Here is an 18,155-nt window from a genome sequence, read left to right as displayed (position 1 = left end):
TCATAAAAAATCCACAATAACTGAATCAGTTATTTAAATTACAATATTTTTTTAACACTATGTACTATTTGAAAAAAATGTTTTTAATTTGTTCATATGCAAATAGAAACAAGTGGTAGTTGACACAATAAAGGGAATAGGTAAAAATACACATTACATAGGCAATAATTTTTTTTTATGAACCAGAGTTCGAATCTAACATAAGTCTTAAAAATTTATTTTTTTTTAAATTGGAATCCAGTCTGGATACATGTTTTATAGATTTTAAGAAATTAATTCATTACATAAATATATTGTTTTTTTTAATTGGAATCCAGTCTGGATACATGTTTTATAGATTTTAAGAAATTTAAAATTGGGAATACTTTAGCCTGATTTTGGACCATCTTGCGTGAATTGAGCATCATTTTTTGAGTGGCATAAGTGATTCAAGAAGTCTGTGAGGCATGATAAGAGGTGTGGGAGGAGTAAGGAAGTCAGAACACCAGAGCTGATCGACCAAATAAAGAATTTCATGGATAAGGACCGTCATGATTCTATAGAGACAATAAGTGCACAGTTTGATGTCAATGTGGAAACTGTAGATACAATTATTTGCGAGGAACTGAAGATGTGGAAGATTTGTGTGAAGTTTGTCCCAAGAATACTCAGAACATCACAGACTATTTAACCAAGACAGTTCCTCACCCTCCCTATAGGCCAGATCTTGTTTCCTGTGCCTTTTTGATATTGCGTTAGCTCAAGGAAAACCTTAGAGGCTGTCGTTATGAGACAATTGAGGAGATAAAAGAGGATGTGACAATGGTCATTTATACGCTCACACAAGAGGACTTCGATGGGGCCTTCTAGAGGTTGTTGGAACAGTATAACAAGTGCATTGCAGTTGGAGGAAATTGATTTGAAGAGGACTAGTTTCATGTGTGTACTTATCAATAAAAGTACCGTATGAAGAGTCTGGAAACTTATTGAAGGTACCTCGTACAAAGAATATTTCTGGAATTTCTATTTACTTCTGTCATGCCTGTGTATGCATTATTATTTCATGTTTGCACATTTATCATGTAAAGCAACAGAATATATCACGAATATGCACCCCCCAATATTCGACTCGAGTTTTCAACATGAGTGGAGATTAGTAGTATGAAAATATAGTAATAGCAAGTAAGCTATACAGAAACGTTTCATTCTCATAAGAAATCATCAGGCAATTAGCCTAATTACATTTTCATACTATATATATATATGTATAAATTTTATTGTTTCCTTATGTTATGTTTAGACAATTCTTAGGAGTTATGTTAAGTTTTTTATTTTATTTTTTTAATTTTTTTTTTCAACCAATCAAATTTATTATAAAGCTCAATTACTTAATTTTTAAATACTGTTAAAAAAACAGGATTGTGTGTGGGAACTCAATCCGATGCTGCCTAGGCTCAGGCCCAAACTCTGTGTTTGTGAATAGGTTGCATTTGGCTGTAATTAGCATTGCCAGACATCTTTCCTATCAGTTCAGCCGTTGATATAAGAAATATTTTTCCTTTGTCTATATTCTATGTTACTGATAACTTAAAAGAACTCCATTCATTTTATAGAAGAACAAGTTTTTTTTTTTCTATCCGAGTGCTTCACCCCACCCATAATTAGGGAATGCACACACAAGTTATCTGCAGACAGTTGTTTTGTTCCATATAACTTATCCATGTAGTTAGATGTAACAAAATAACTATGCTGAGATTCAAAACCCAAATAAATACAATCAGCAGTCAAGCATTGCGCGTGCGTGTGTGTATACATATGGCGTTATAGAATTCTTTGAAAAATTTAATCTTTATTAAAACTAATTTTAATTTTCTGTTATCATATTGATTACTATAACAAACAAAATTTCTCTTTTCTATATATCAAGTCATCATAGTAGGCTTAACATCCATTTTATATGCTTGTGTGCGATGACTTTTATAAATTAACTTAAAACGAACCTATTTCTTTATTTATCCCTCTTTCCTCCCTGTTTTCCTTGACCTTTCCCTATGAATTGATCTTAGTCAACTGCTCAACATATACGAACACAAGAACTCTCCTCCATTCTTTCAATCTGACTATACTATCAAAGTCTCATGTTCTTTACCTATCTCTCAATATTGTCCAGATTATATCAAATGATATATATACTCAATTGAGTTCTGTTCAAAATGAACATGACAGGATATTTTTTATGAGTAATAAGTTTTGTGTCATGTGCAGAGTTGGGCGAGGACATCCTATTTAAACTTATTTAATAAGTATAAAGAGTCTACTTAATCTTAAAATCACGATTCAGAAGTGGGATTTCTTTAGTTTCCTTACGACCTCTTTTGTATTTTGATGATTCGTTTTTTGTCTCTTGATGACAAACTGCATCTCATATATCCTTTTGAAAGTGATATTTATATATATACTAGACCACCCGTGACCTGTTGGGTCAGTATATTTGCTATGGAATTAATGTATGAGCATGACACTTGTGACGTAAAGAAAATAGTTTTTGTGACAAAACAGAAACATTTCTATGAAAGTATATTAAAATGAAAAAATATAGATAGATTTCTATGAGTCGTTCTGTTTATAATTGTTTATTTTTGAAAAAGCAAACAAACTTACAGCCATTGAATTATTAGTGGTTTGCCATACTTATAGATAAATATGCACTGAACAGATACCATAATACTTTAAGTTAAATTCAAATTTTGATATATCTTTTAATTTAAATGCAAAAAACAAAAAACAATTGGGACGCTGAAAATGCACACAGTAAAACAATACGTTTTATTGTTGCGTTGATTATTTATTTGTAACGCAATTAAAAAAAACATTTTTGGGATTATTTATGTTGGTAGTGTAGAAGAAAATATATGGATGTTTTTAAGAAAGGTATATTAAAAAATGGAGAATAAATTGAAAAAAAAGGAAGGTGGTAGTTAAATCGCCGTTGTAAAATGCTCTTATGGTTGTCAACGGGTTAAAGTAGATTTATTTGTAAGAAAATTGTGTTAAAATAACTTAAATGTAATACGGAAATGAACGATGTAAAAAAAAAAAAAGCACAAAGTATTAACAATTGTTTATTTTGATAATTTAAATGCGAAAAACAAAATTTGGATGCTGAAAATGTACATAGTAAAACAATATGTTTTATTGTCACGTTGATTATTTAGTATAATATATATATTGTATATATGAAACAGGTTGATGATTATACATATTTGTAATCACATTTTGCGTTTGCTTCCCATATCTTGAAGTTTTTTATTCAATAAATTTAAGATATGTGCTTTTCTAAGGATGACCGTTTGTTCGAAGGAAAACGGGTCCAGCAATTTGTGTTTATTTGTTTACACTGTTATGGGTTTATGTTTATGTACGCATGCGCAACCGGAAGTTGTAAACCAGATGTTGGGTTACACCACCCGTTACAAGGTCATTTGAGTTTTATAATTATATAGATTATTTATTATTTTATTTTGTAGATTGATTATCCAGATGTTCACCTTCTGAAAGGTGGTTCGCAACAGCAGCAGCAGCAACGCCACGGTGGAGGTACCAGTATGAATGTACCTCCAGATCATCCTGGAGCTGGAGGGGAGGCAAATATGAAGTTCTGTCGCACGCATTCCGAATCCAGTACTGACCAAGTGAGTGTAAAAAAAAAAGACTGGAATTTTAAAAAAAAAAAATTTTTTTTTGTTAGAATAATCATGTTATGTCTTCATACATATTTGAGTGTAAAAAAAGTGCAAATTGTATCTTCCTATTTATATACAGTTAAATGTATATGTTTATATATTTGTCTGTAGAAGATTGACTTCACTAATGAATCAATCATTATGAATTTTAGAACACAGATGTTAAATGTAAGGATGCATAATGTAAGCTATATTTATTTTATGCAAAAGCGAGTAAAATTCTATATTTTTGAAATTTTAATGATAAGTATTAAGACACTGAGAAATATTCCCTTAATTTAAATTTCATTAACATATTTTAATGGGTTTTAGGAGTATAATATGTACACAACTTTCAGTTTGAAAATTTAAATGTTTCAGATTTGAATGCAATTTGATCCGTAGTCATCAGACACCAATTAAGCAAGCTTCCTTGAATTTTAGTTTTTTTAAAATCCCATAAGATTAAGCTTGAAATTTTTCACATTTTCTAGAATCAAACTCATATAATGGATTTTGATCCAAATTCCAATAGTGTAACCATAGTTTAGTATCATTATATCTTGATTTTAATCTTCATAAAGGGACATCCTACACTAATTATTGGATAAGCACGAAACACTAGTTTATTTCCTGAAGATGTGAATAAAACCATAAAATTGGTTCTGTTCAAAGAATTTTCCCCATCCTGGGACGGGTATTCTTCAAACATGAATCTTATTGAAACTTTTCTGAATTCTTTGGAAACTTGTTCTGTTTTGAGATATAGCCATCTATTACGTATCTATAAAACAACTAGCTTTTTGGCTTTGCAATTAAAAAATATTTCATTATGGCATATTATTAGGTTGGTGTAAAAATAATGTCGTTTTTTGATGTTCAACTTCAAAAGATCATAACTCCTCTCATAATAAACTTTATTAGTCAAAATAAAAACCATTAGAATCGACACATTTTTTTAGCATAGAAATCTGGAGTGCTGAAAGTGATGAAGTCATTGAAGGCCGATTCAGCATTATCTTAGCTTTTGAAGCATTTTTTGTACAGAAAGTTGTCGAGATGCTTGAAAAAGTGATAATGGGCGAGAGGTCTGAGGCAGTCTCGTAGCCTAATTCGTTCAGCTTCTGCAGGGTTAGTTGAACAACAGGTGGGCGAGCGTTGTCATGGAGGAGAATTGGTCCTTTCATATTGACCAATCTCAAGCACATACATTGGTGCTTCTGGTGCATTTCGTCACTTTGTCAGCAGTACTTCTTCACCATAATTGTTTTGCCTGGATTCAAGAAGCTGTGATGGATGAGACTGGCTGCAGACCACCAAACAGTCACCATCACCTCATCACATGCCACAATCTGCTTGAAAATGAGTTTTGTTGTGGAGAAGGAGCGTAGAAGACACCTCAAAACAACAATTTTTTTTATCATTCAATTCATGCAGTACCCATTTATTCAACTTTTTTGACTTCGTATTTGCTTTAAATGGAGAATCACTGTTGAGTGGTCGACCTCGAGTTCAACAGCCACTTCTTCTGTGAGGATTGACTTCAATTAAGGCTTTCAAATGTTCGTTATCAACTGCAGTCGGCCAGCCATAATCGTCTTCATCTTCAAGGCTCTCGTCACCATTGTGAAATTTCTTGATTCACCATTGTGCCACATGTTCGTTAGTGGTTCCTGCAACAAACACATCATTGATATCACGAGCTGTCTTGGCAACTTTTCGGCCTAGTTTGAACTGGAACAAGAAAATCGTGCGGATTTGAATTTTGTTCATGCTGTCGAAAAGCCTGCAAAAAAATGAAGTGATTGAGAATGGTAATGAATAACATGATTCAATAGAGCGGGAAACACACTTCAAAATGATATATAACATGATATATAACGATATGATATAATGATATATAACATGATATATAACGATATGATATAATGATATATAACGATATGATATATAAAATGGCTATGAATTAATTCAGAAATCATATATAAAAGTAACGTGTGAGAAAACGATACTGTTTTTGCACCAACCTAGTAAATAGAAACTGAAAAACTATTTTTTTATTTATTTATTTATACTTAATGATAACAAAATATGAATGAAGTAGCATTCACCCTAGGCAAATTGAACTGAGTTCCCTTGAAGGAGAAAGTAACTAGGGAATATCAAATTTATAAGCATTTCCCAGTAGTATGTATATCCTAGTTAGTGGGGAAATGCAACGTTATGTTATTGCACTTCTTGCATAGAGGTGTTGATGTCCTCCTACGTACAGCATTTTGACCGCTACTCTATGACATGACCGTAAGTCTAAAGCGTTCAAATTTAATATAGTCCATCAAAAACAAATGGTGTTGCTTTTAAACCTCTCACAAAAGCAAATTAGACATAAGGACGTTTTTAATGTGGCGGGAAAACCAGCTCCCCCAAGAAGTGGGGGGGGGCACTCTGGCAGTATCCGAATAAATAGTAATTGTCTCAGTATAAAGGGTTTCCCCTACATTAATCAAGGACCAATTACAGAACAGATACTACCTGGATAAAGGCCAGGCAAATAGTTTCGCTTTATTTATACGAAAAAGACAAACAAACACTGCAGATGAACACGGCGGGAATTTTGTTTAACTCGATCCAAAAAAAAAGATAGACGATGTCCGTTCGTGAATGCAAGATATTATGATCTGGGAAGTATGCGAAAACTTCTTGCGGAATCTGACGTGAGAAGCCCAATGTAAAAAGCCTTTCGTGGATAAACACAAACGCTCGCGCGCATTTTGCCCGTTATATAATAGACTAGCCTGGGTGTCCAACATTGTCCATGTGTTTGGAGGTGTATGTTGAGCAAAAAAAAAGAATAAAATAAAACGTGGTAGCAAGCAGGCAGGCTCAAACCCATATCGAGAAGAAGGAAAAGAACGTGAAAAAAAGTGGCATCTTTGCTGTTGCATCTATCGCCAAACTGGAAGTGACGAAGATTTAAATTAAGGCTAGTCAATCAAAAAGACTTTCAAAAATATTGGCAAAAAAAGCGACCCCCTCCTTGTAGAAAAGTGCCCAGTTAAGGGTGAAGGAATTAATATTTTTAGCCAATTTTTCGATATTTATTGTCCAAAGGTTTGAGCTTCAAAACTATACTGATCTCATGAAAATCTTTTTAGACAGACAAACATACATACATCCATTTACAGACATGTGAGATTTATGTTATAGATAACAGTTCCTTCTTTTTTTCTGTGTATGTGGTGGTGTTTACATCACATGTTCGTATGTTTAGAAAATAATTGATCTTATTAAAACCTTATTCATGATGCACCCCTCACCCCCAACCCCCTCTTTTTTTTTACACTGATTGCATTTAGGCTATAGTGGTTTGCATCTTGAAGCTGGAAAGAAAATAGCAGAAAAAAAGTAACAATAGATGGGATTCATCCAAGCTCGCCTGGAGTATTACCCATGAGTTCTGTGATAATGCTTCGCAGTTTTTTATTTTTGTTTTTTGTTTATTTTAATATAATTTTACTATCTGTCCCTACTAGGCATTGCCTGGGATTCTTTATACTTTGATTTATGTCCGCTTGTTTTTCTCTTGTAAGAAACTACTTAGATTTTTTTGTAAAGATAATTCAATAAAGAAATGTTATTAAAAAATATTTTTACAATAAAGTACATTGTGTGTTTTTTAATCCTATAGATACTTTTGAATTTTTTATTTCTCCAAATTATTTTGTTTTTAAAAGTTAAATTTAATTATGGTGTAGTTTGGTCATTTTATTAGGAAAAAAAATTAGTATTTAATTATTGAAGGTATGTTGATGTAAAAAAACACATTAAGTTGTCTAGATTAGCAAAAAGAAACTATCAAAAACAAATTTAGAATGTTCAGAAGTTTAATTAGCTTAGTGATATCATTGGAGCACAGGATGGAGTAGGTGTTAACGTGATTGCAAAAGTGTTAGGAGTGGATAGAATAAGTTGAAGGAACTTCTATTACTAAGCAGCAGAACATTACCACTGTCAACCAAGGGAAGAGTCTATTGGACATATGTACAAAGTATGATGTATTCATGTGAAACCTGGATGTTGGAGACTTGTTGCACGGAGAGAAATGATATGGAAAACGAATATGATGCTTTTTAGGTGCTTGTTTACATTTGTGATCTTTTAAACAAACGCATTTTAGATGAAAACATTACATGTCATGGCTAAATTAATACAAATTCCAAGAATTATGTGAAATTATCTAGTAGAAAAATAATTACCAGTAAGAATAGACATTTTTTTTATATTATTGAATTTTATTGTATGTGAAAGACTTGTGCGAGAAAGAGATAAATAACCCTTGATTTAAATTGGCAAATTAAGGGTCTGCCATTTTTAAACCAACACATTTCAGAAGGTACTTGTGGATTTTTTTTTTTTAATGATAAAATACATCTAGCACATCATCCACTGGATTATTTTTTGTACTTTTTGGAATTGATACCAATTTTGCCATGACATGTATGAAATGTGTTGGTAAAAAAATCGATGCAAACAAACACCACTGTTTGAAAGTCAGTATATGTTTATATCAGCAAATATACCAAACAAAAATGAGTTAAATGTACAGTTACCTCCCTTGCAAATTATGCCACATGTATTGATTTTAATGAGGAAAACAAAAATTTAAGTAGACTCCCAAACAATACTGAGCTAGCTAGCATATAAATTCTCATAACTAAATTAACTTGAAGAAAATCTTAAGGAATACTTGAAAATTTGATAGCTTTTCACAATTCAAGTATTTATTATGTGTGCTGGGAGGTTCTAAATATAAATTAGAAACCCGTTACATTAAAAATAACTTATCGTGCTGTTACACCCTCAAATGTATGTTGCCATTGATTTATATATATATATATATATATATATATATATATATATATATGACATTTGAAGTATTTAGGGAGGAGTTTTTTTTAATCCAAACTATTAAAACAAGTTTTCATTCATTGATATTAAGTTTACTTTCATGAATTAAATGTGTGTGTGTGTATGTATATATATATATATATATATATATATATATATATATAAAACTCAGAAATCCTTCCTGCTTCTTGAATTTTAATGGTTTGTAGTTATTTTATTTCTAAGAATAGATGCTTAAAATGAAGTTAACATTTTAATTTGATATGGATATTTTGGTTCAGATTTAATGTTAGATGTGTACAGAACAGGAGATGTTTGGTTTGGTCATATTCAATAAATGCATGCAAGTTCTTGGGTTAGCTGTAGAACAGTTTAGATAGCAAGGTCAGTTAGCAGAGTAAGACATGGAGGGAATGATAAGAGTTGAGTGATGTAGCAATATCATACCATTTTCTTTTCTTTAGATCGAATAAACTCAAATCAAGCATTATTGAAAAAAAAGCATAAAAAACAAAAACAAAAAATAGTTTTTTTAAAATTGGCCCATTAGAAGTTGAGTATGGCCATTCAAAGTATCAAAAAAAAGAAAAATGTGTGGTTCACTTGACATTTTGCCTTAAGTCAGTTCTATTCAAATGCATATAAGCTTGTGACTGAAAATGGTAGGAAATTTGCATAATTTACAAACTAGCCTATCTTTAAAAAGCTGTATCTTCAAACCTTTTTAAGATATGAAATTTTGAACATATAATACCATGAAGGTTCAGTTGGCATTATTTATGGCCATCTTACTTGGTAACTTACGGACTAATTAGCATACTAATTATCATATTCCAGTTTCATTTTAACAACTTTAAAGTAAAAACTTCATAAAAACAGCTAAGAAAAATAGTAAGTAAGGCTTTATCATCAAAGCAAGTATTATTTTGATGGACAATATCATCTGCTATTATAACATCATGAGAATCCAAGATAGTGACCAGGAAATCCAAAATGGCCACCATGACGTGCTTCAAAGAAATTAACAAAATATGGCTTGTAGCATATCAAATTAAAGGAAATTTTGTATAGATCAGAATTATGTTTTCAAGTACATTAAACTAATTTGCATACTAATTAGCATAATTAAATTTCATTTTAATGGCTAAAAGTAAGTAAAATTATAAAAAAAAAAACAGTTTAAAAACTAGGAGGTAAGGCTTTATCATCATGTGAAATATTATTCTGATCGACATTATCATTTATTATCACACGGTGAAAAATTCAAGATGGCAACTAGGAAATTCAAGATGGCAACCAGGACACGATTCAAAGAAATTAACAATATATGGCTTGTAACATATAAAATGAAAGGAAATTTCGTACAGATTACACTTATGTTTTCAAGTACATTTAACTAATTAAGATAATTAAATTTCATTTTAACGGTTTCAAATTACTGTGACAATTATTGGGTGAGTTTCTACCACTATTTTGCATAATTTTTTAAAATCATTGTTGAGACATTAAGAGACATCGCGGCCATTTTTTCTTGTTCTCATGTAACGCTCGACACTACTTGTTTTTTGAACAGAATAAACATTTACAACACAAAAAATTTATTGAGGTAACTTGCTTTTGATAGCATTTATTTGTTATATATTTGTTTTTTGCCTACTTTTAATACCTCTGTGGATTGTAAAACAAACCAATTAAAAGTTATCCTTTTACTTAACTGGATAAGTGGTTTATGTGTTTTAACTCATTTGAAAGTATGGTCATTGTCGGTTATTCTTTTTCAAAGAATTTATTTTTTAAACATATTCTTTTCCTGTCCATAATTAAAAATTTGTTTTCTAAATAATAACAAAAATAAAATGAATAATTTATGTTTGTAAAGTAGTTGACGAATGTTTTGTTTACAGATTTTTTTTATACGCGTCTCGCCACACAAAAATTCTCATGTTTATATGCGGTTGTCACTACTTCTATCGACTCATGCAAAGAAAGTTTTTATCCAATTCTTTTCAAATTTAAGGATAAAAGAAATTAATATATTCGCTATCAAATAGTGTTTGAATACAGTTTCTATCTTTACTTATCTTTGTATTACAAAGCGTTAACTTTGAGATATTCGAATTTTTGACTGGAAAGACGTACATGTGTTCAAATTCTGTAGCAAAGACGATTCTTTTTCTTGATTAGCTAAAACAACTAGAAACATCGTCGATGGATACAACTTTCGCTTTGGGTATTTATGTGAACACACCCCGACTGCTTATTTGCAAAAAGTGATCTACCGCCAGCGAGCATGCTATGCTAACAGGTTTCGTCGTTAATAGTTGAATTTAAATAGCGATTTCTCCGACTATACAAACCACAATAAAAATATTAAAATCCCATTTTAAAGTAAATTTTATTGTGAATCCAGTTATATAAGTTTTATTTTGATGGAGGTAGGAGAAATGTACTTATTACTGACTTAAAAACTATGAGTTTCAAATTAAGTAACAGTGTGTGCCTTGTCCAGTTCTGAACGTTATGGTGTCTGGTATTGCTAATTTATGAGAACAATCTGACCAAAGATAGGTTAGTTGGGAAGTCAGTTTCTAAAAGCTGTCCAACACATGTCAGCATGTAAAATAAACTTTAAACCGAATGTTATATTGGTGATAGTTGAAGTTTCTTTCTAAGAACAATCTGTCGAACACAATACCACGAGGCTGCTTCCCAGATGACTATAGCATGATTGTTTTTGAGTCAAATGTTAAATTCTTGTTGAGCTATTCTCTTTAATAATTTAACTTGAATTGCAGTCCTCCATTGTTATCAATCGTCATGTTTAATTACCCCCCCCCTCCCCAAAAAATTCATTAACTCTTATCTTTAAAAAAATTTTTTTTTTATATTTTCACCCCAAACAAGGCATATTGCCACTTTGATGTAGGGGGCTACTATCAGGGACCTAAGTTCCAGGGGTACTATGTAGTTTAGCAGCAAGATATCTGTTCACATTACACATGAACTTCTGCATGTCAGTGCAGTTGGGGAAGCAGGAAACTGGAAGAGAATACCAAAGTTCTGGGGAAGAAGCTATTAGAGTAAAAGGCTTTCTTACATCTAGGGATCTCAACTGTGTAGGGGTGGGACTTCGCTGCTTGTTGGGTTTGCCGGGGGTATGTTTGTCGAGGGGGCACAAGTGCTTGTAGTTCGTCAGAGCATCCACCATTAAAATATTTGTAAAACAGGCAGAGCGATGCAACATTTCATCAGTGGGACAGGGGCTGAAGTTTAGATGACAGTTCAGGACCTATTAGGTTGGCTACTCTCTTTTGGACCCTGTCCAAGAGCGAGAGACTAGTAGCAGATGTACCAGCCCAAATGTGACAGCAGTACTCCATACATGGGTGAATGGTGGCCTTTAGCTTTGATAAGCTATGACTTATTAATACATAAAAAATAACCTTTTTTGTCTTGTTTGTTTTAATCTTCAAACAAACCAGTTCCTATAAATGTTTTGAGGAAAATAATTCATGCTTTCTATCTAATTTTTTTTTTTCTTTAAAAATTTTTTTTCCAGCTTCCTCCCCATCTGGCTCACATGCCCCTCTCCGCTGCAGAGCAATGTTTCAGAGATCAACGCTTGAAGCGCAATTCTCGAGCCAGTGACACATCAAGTGCCTATTCTGGCTCGGACATGCATTCATCAATTGATGGACAGGAGAATGCAGACTTGGATTACAGTGGATTAACGGAAAGCATGGTAGATTCAGACGAGGAAGAAGTCTATCCCGAAAGTTCAGAAGTAAGTTTATTCATTTTTTTATTAGTCTTTTTACGTAATATAAACCTCCTTAGGTACTATCATTGTATAAGCCTCTTTCCTTAACATATAAGCCCCACTTTCCTGTTTCCAGCATATAAGCCTATTTAATTTTTTATTACATATAAGCTCTATGAATGCAACATTTTTCTTTTTATGAATGAAATCTAAAGAATTCAGTTGAAAAATATAATGCATCCAATATATATATTTTTTTGGGGGGGGCGGCGGTATTTTTCATTATTTATCACTTAAAAAGAAAATTCTTTAGATTTCTTATTTAGTCAAACCTTAAGATTTCAGGAGTTGGTCTAGTCTTTTGAAAGCTGTGAAACAGTTCGGTAATTGTAAGTTAAAATTTTATAAAGAGCCCTTCCAAATTTAGCTCTTACAATTTTCACACACAAATTACTCTAACACCTAAAGCAATGAATTTGTTCTGACTGATGGGTTTAAAATGGGGGAAGGGGGTCATCAATTTTTGGAAGAATTAATGGTTAGATTTTTTAAAGTATTACTCGAGAATTATACTATATTATGTCAGAACATTGCTCATGGAATGTGAGGCCTAAAGGACAAAATAAGGGAAGTGAGTTATGTGGCTTCCAAAAGTAAACCACTTTCCATTCTCTATTAATGATTTGGTCAGTGTGTTGAACTCTGGAAATTTATAAAGAATTTTAAATGAAACTATTTAATTCACCGGAAATACCTAGTCTCAATCCATCAGCCATGACCAGGTAGATGTCCTAAGTAATTCATAATTGTATTCTTAGTTTCACCCATACCGAAGATTGAACTTTAGCACAACAGATAAATGTTAAGCAATAATGAGTTTCTTTCAATCCTTCAAAACACTTAATTTAAGCCAGTGGTCATCCTCCAAAGTGGATGCTCTAGGCCGACAAGATCCAGATTTCCTTTGGAGATGGAAGGTTTAATCTTCAATATGGGCAACACTAGTGATACAATTATGAGTTATTTAAGAATTTTTATTCGCTTATGCCTGACAGAACGAGCAATTTACCTCCATGGATTGATTAAAGGGTTCTGTTTGAAATTCTATATACATTCCTAAGTTTGATCGTGATTAATGTAGCAATACACATGAAAAAATTTAAATGGCTTAAAATATTTCAATATTGGTATATATAGAAAGAGCTTGATAAGCTAAGAAAGAATCTTTTAAAATTTTTAAAATCCAATTAAAATCCAGGAAGTTATGACTATTTTTATGCCCTGCGTGTTTGGATATTTTCCCCTCTTTAAGACCATATGCGTTTTGTCACATTTTTTGCACTACTTTTTCAGTAAAAATGCTATATCTTTGTTAAAACACAAGACAAAGCAATGAAATTTGCCATATAAGTGTATTTTTGTGCAAGGAATCTGAATATGCTACTGAAAATTTCCAGAAATGGTTTCCAAATAATCTGCAGTAAATTCACATAAATATGCTGCGATTGCTTAAAAATGCCATGTATTCATTAAAAGAAAAGAAGTTAGAGAACTCAAAGTTTAGTTGTAATGCATTTTACGTGCCAAAAACTGAAATCGAAATCTAGGATTGGTTAAAAATGAATATATTGCAATATTTCTTTGGTGTTATTGTAGATTAATACCTTCTGTTACCCTCCCCATCTGACCACCTCTCCAAAATATGTGATTCTACCTTTATAGAAAATTGCATGTGAACAACTTGAAAAACTTTAATAAAAGATAAACAAAAATTATTTTAGAATTTAATGTAAAATGATTTCCCATTTTGAATCATTCTAGCGCTTTAGGGCAGTTACCCCTCCTCTTTTCCTATGATAGATAAATACTGGGTGTTTTTTTTGTTTGTTTGTTTTTTAAAAGGCGATTATGCGTGCTTTTAAGAGGGTCTTTGTGCAATTATGAGAAGGTAAGGAGGTTGCCACTCTGACTTTGGGTTAATGATAGGGCTAAGGAAAATTGTGTGAACATCCTGAAGACTTGATAGAAACAAAACAAAAACAATTTTAGAATTTAGAGTGGGGGTTGGTTTCACATAAATGTAAAATAATTCACCATTTCAAGACGATCCTAGCATTTTAGGACAGTTGACCAATTTATTTTTTTTGAGGGGGGGGTGATTAATCATGTGCACTTTTCTTCAAACGTTTATATGAGCTCACAGGGGAAGTTTGTTTAGTAAGGAGCTCTGCCACTTGTACTTAACGTTATTGTTAAGGCTAAAGGTTTTAGGAGGAGGCTTGCCACTCGTTAAGTGTTTTTTTCTTTTTTTTTTTTAAAGAGGGTGTTTGATACCCATTGTGAAACTTTACAAGAATTATGACAAACAAACAAAAATAAATGTTATTTAAAAAACGTGACGTCCCTCTAACAGAAAACATGATGCTTGAATTTAAATACTTGATATTTTTCCATTTAAATATAAAAAAAGAAACAAGTTTTTGCTAAAGCTGACAAATTGTTAAAAAATTTGAATTAATGTTATTCTGATTTTTAATTACATTTCATGTCCTTTCCTACCATTGTTATTTTTTAACTGAGCACCTCCTACAAATATTTAAATATTGATTATTTAAAAAAAATTTTTTTTTTAAATCGGGTAGATTAGTTTCCATTCGATAATAATTCACCGAAAACATTTTTTAAGGAACGAAAATTAAAAGTGTGTTACTGTTCGTAATTGTACACCAAAACATCATAATTTCACATTTTCGCTTGTTAAAATATTTTAAAATTTACTACTACCCAATTTTTCAAAATATTTGTATGGTTGGTAACAAAATAGCTCTAACATGTAAGAATTTTTTTTATAAGCAGATTTTCAATTAAAAAAAAAAAAATCGATTTGGAATAAAAATAAACAACAAAAACAAACGTCTGTTTACGCCATGTTATCGCTGCTGCTGATACAGCTAGTATCACTAATACTACAGAAGTCTTGATTCAAATTCATAATGATTTTTTCAGATATTATGTTTTTAAATTGCTACGTACCACTAGAGAAAACACTGTCCAATCATCTTTTTAACGAATAAACATAGTAAAAAGATTGTTTTATTTAATAGTGAGTGTCCGAAGAAATTTTTTTTCAAGATTTTCAATACTCACCATTTTGAAATCTTTTTTTTAACACAACAAAAAAACAAGTGGTCAAATGAATTTCGGACACTCGAAATTATTAAAAATGACATCTCTTTTGGTTAATTTCCAAATTTCATTAAAAAATTCTTCACAGAAACACGGTACGAATGTTTAGAAATCAGGGTGGGTGGGGGGGGGGGTCGTTACAAAAACTTACCGAAAATGACGTTTTATGATGTTCACATTTTTATCACTTTATTTGCTTAAAACTCTAAAAATATATAATGTATGTTATTATTTACTAATTCATTTGAAAGTATATTCATTTCTGAACAAAACGGTGGTATTTTGAAGACTTAAAGTGCTTTGGTTTTTAAAATATGACTATTTTAGCAGAAACCCCTTGAAATCTGATTATCCAAAGCGTTTTAACGGCCATGTGTATTGCTAGATTAATGCATTCGACAAGCTGCACCTGGAGAAGGTCGGAGGTTACATCCGTTAAAACATTTTGAGAACAACATTGCAGATAAATGTTTCGAAAACAGAAGTCCGAATAATACATAAAGTTTTGTGTTCTGTTTCTATTCATTTGTTTTAAGAAATCTCTCAACTGAATGAACATTATATGAATTGTAAATATTTGTTGTTTGGTTGCTAGTTTGCCCAAGATAAGAATGGCTTTTAGAAATTGCTTGAAGCTGTTACCAACTTCCTTACCCCCTGTTTAAACCTGGTCTTCTTCATCCATTTGCCATTATTTTATGACTTACCCTTACTGTCTGCATTTGCTAACCTTGTTGAAAAATCAAATTTTTCATTGTTGATTGAAGGCTTCTATGACCTGATTTATCTTGGAGACATATCAGAGTAACGGTCTTCGAAGGAACAATATATGGTCTGTGCTTAAGATAGCAGACACTAGCTTCCAAGCACTGTAGATGTAATGTTGGCAATAAAATGGCATTCAGAATAAAGTGAACATCTGTTATCTATTTTGAAATTTGAAACTCACTAAAATAAATACCACCCCTTCTCCACAAAAAAAGGTGTAAACATCTTCAAATTCATTGTTAGTTATTTTCATAACATTTAGTTGCATTGCACTCTCCAGCAAACCCCAGTGGTCTATCTTTGATAGGCTTTTAGGAATATTTTATAGGATGCATTGTTCAGGGATGTGAATTCTCTGCTTTTTAATTTTTTTTTTTTTTTCATGTAAATTCTTCCAGACAAGGCATGAAGCCACTCGATGTGAGGAACTAAAAAAAAAAAAAAAAAAAAAAAATTCCAAAAAGTCAAAAACAACCAACGATAAATATTATATGGATGATATAGAAAACAACAATTTCCCCTCGTCAGAAATATCACTCATGGAATGTGAGAACTAAAGAACAAAATAAGAGATGCGAGAGTTATGAAGCTGCCGAAAGTAAACCCAGTCTAATTTCTACATTCCATAATTCAGAAAAAAAAAAAGTGGAATTCTGCTCTTTTTATAAGAGAAAAAGGCCAAACCGCTAGAGCTTTATGTCCTTATTATTTGGCTTGATTTTATTTCACTTTCTTCCTTTCTCACTTTAGCTTCCTTTCTCTTCCTGTTTTCTCTCTCTTCCTCTTTCATTTTGTCTTTCCTTTCCGAAAATGTTTGAAGTATAGAAAAATTAACAATTCATTGGTAGGAGATAGAAGACCATTTTTATTTTTATTTTTTTTTCAATACAGATCTTCCTGTCTCTTGTAAAACATACTTTCAGTATGATGAAAAAAAATTATAGATTAATAGCGTTTACTGTACCCCTCTCCCACATTTTTTTTAACGATTATGATGAACTCTCTGGTTTGGTAAATAGTTTTAGTGTTGGGAAGGGTGTGATCTCCCTTGATTTTACACTCATTTCCTTTGTTCTCTTGTGAAATTTAATTTACGTTTTTTTTTTCTGAATATCTTTATTTTTTGTGAGGTATTTAAGCTAAAAATACAAATAATACATATTAACTCTTACTAAAATAAATTATTTTTCCTAGCTGATTTTTTTTTCTTTTTAGGTGATTATGTAAGAATGTTTACATATTACCAAACTTTTTGCTCACATTGCAATTTATTTTTTTAAATGAACAAAGTATGTTAGTTTATTATCAATAACATGGTTCAATAACAACAAAAGATAATTGGCTAGTCAGACTCAATTTGATTTGTCAAATTAAATGCTTATTAAGTTCAAATTGAAAATCCAGTTAGTATAAGGTTATATATTAGGAGATAGTTTCTGCAAAAAAAAAAGAAAAAAAAGTACTTTAGGTCTCGGACTTGTTCTCTGCAAATCAGAAGTTTTTGTAAAATTGTTCTGTACCTCCTACGGCCAACTCCTTCTAAACCAGATAAATAAATAAATATCACTCCACTGACCAACACCCTATTTTCTTTCTCTTCCTCCTCTTTGGCTATATATTTTTAACCAGCTTTTCCTCCTCTAATTATTTTGGCCCAAGTCTGACCATTTCATTGTTTACAGACCCTCATCACCAACATGACTTGTACATAATAATTAAAAGGAAGTTGGGTGGATATCTACAATGTCAAGGAGACACCACTTGTCTTCTCAGGAAGTTCACTGCAGAAATAACCACAAAGCTAATTTTTGCCTTATTTGCTATCAAGCCTG

General features: G+C 31.6%; 1 protein-coding gene across 17 annotated transcripts in view; it reads left to right on the top strand.

The window, feature by feature from the left end:
- LOC145259913 (rap guanine nucleotide exchange factor 6-like) overlaps window positions 1-18,155 on the top strand; it is a 917,527-nt gene that overhangs the window by 742,610 nt on the left and 156,762 nt on the right. For all 17 annotated transcript variants that reach the window (XR_013864228.1, XM_080117853.1, XM_080117856.1 and 14 more), the window contains 2 exons: window positions 3,507-3,671; window positions 12,169-12,393. Coding sequence is in view for 16 of the 17 variants with exons in the window: in XM_080117853.1 (XP_079973979.1) it covers window positions 3,507-3,671; window positions 12,169-12,393 (390 nt within the window). In the remaining variant the exon portion in view is untranslated. The remainder of the gene's footprint in view (window positions 1-3,506; window positions 3,672-12,168; window positions 12,394-18,155) is intronic.

This window comes from Euprymna scolopes, chromosome 35, assembly GCF_053919585.1.
Source record: "Euprymna scolopes isolate OS-2025 chromosome 35, ASM5391958v1, whole genome shotgun sequence".
NCBI classification, from domain to species: Eukaryota; Metazoa; Mollusca; class Cephalopoda; order Sepiida; family Sepiolidae; genus Euprymna; species Euprymna scolopes.
This window is presented reverse-complemented; position numbering and strand designations above follow the sequence as displayed.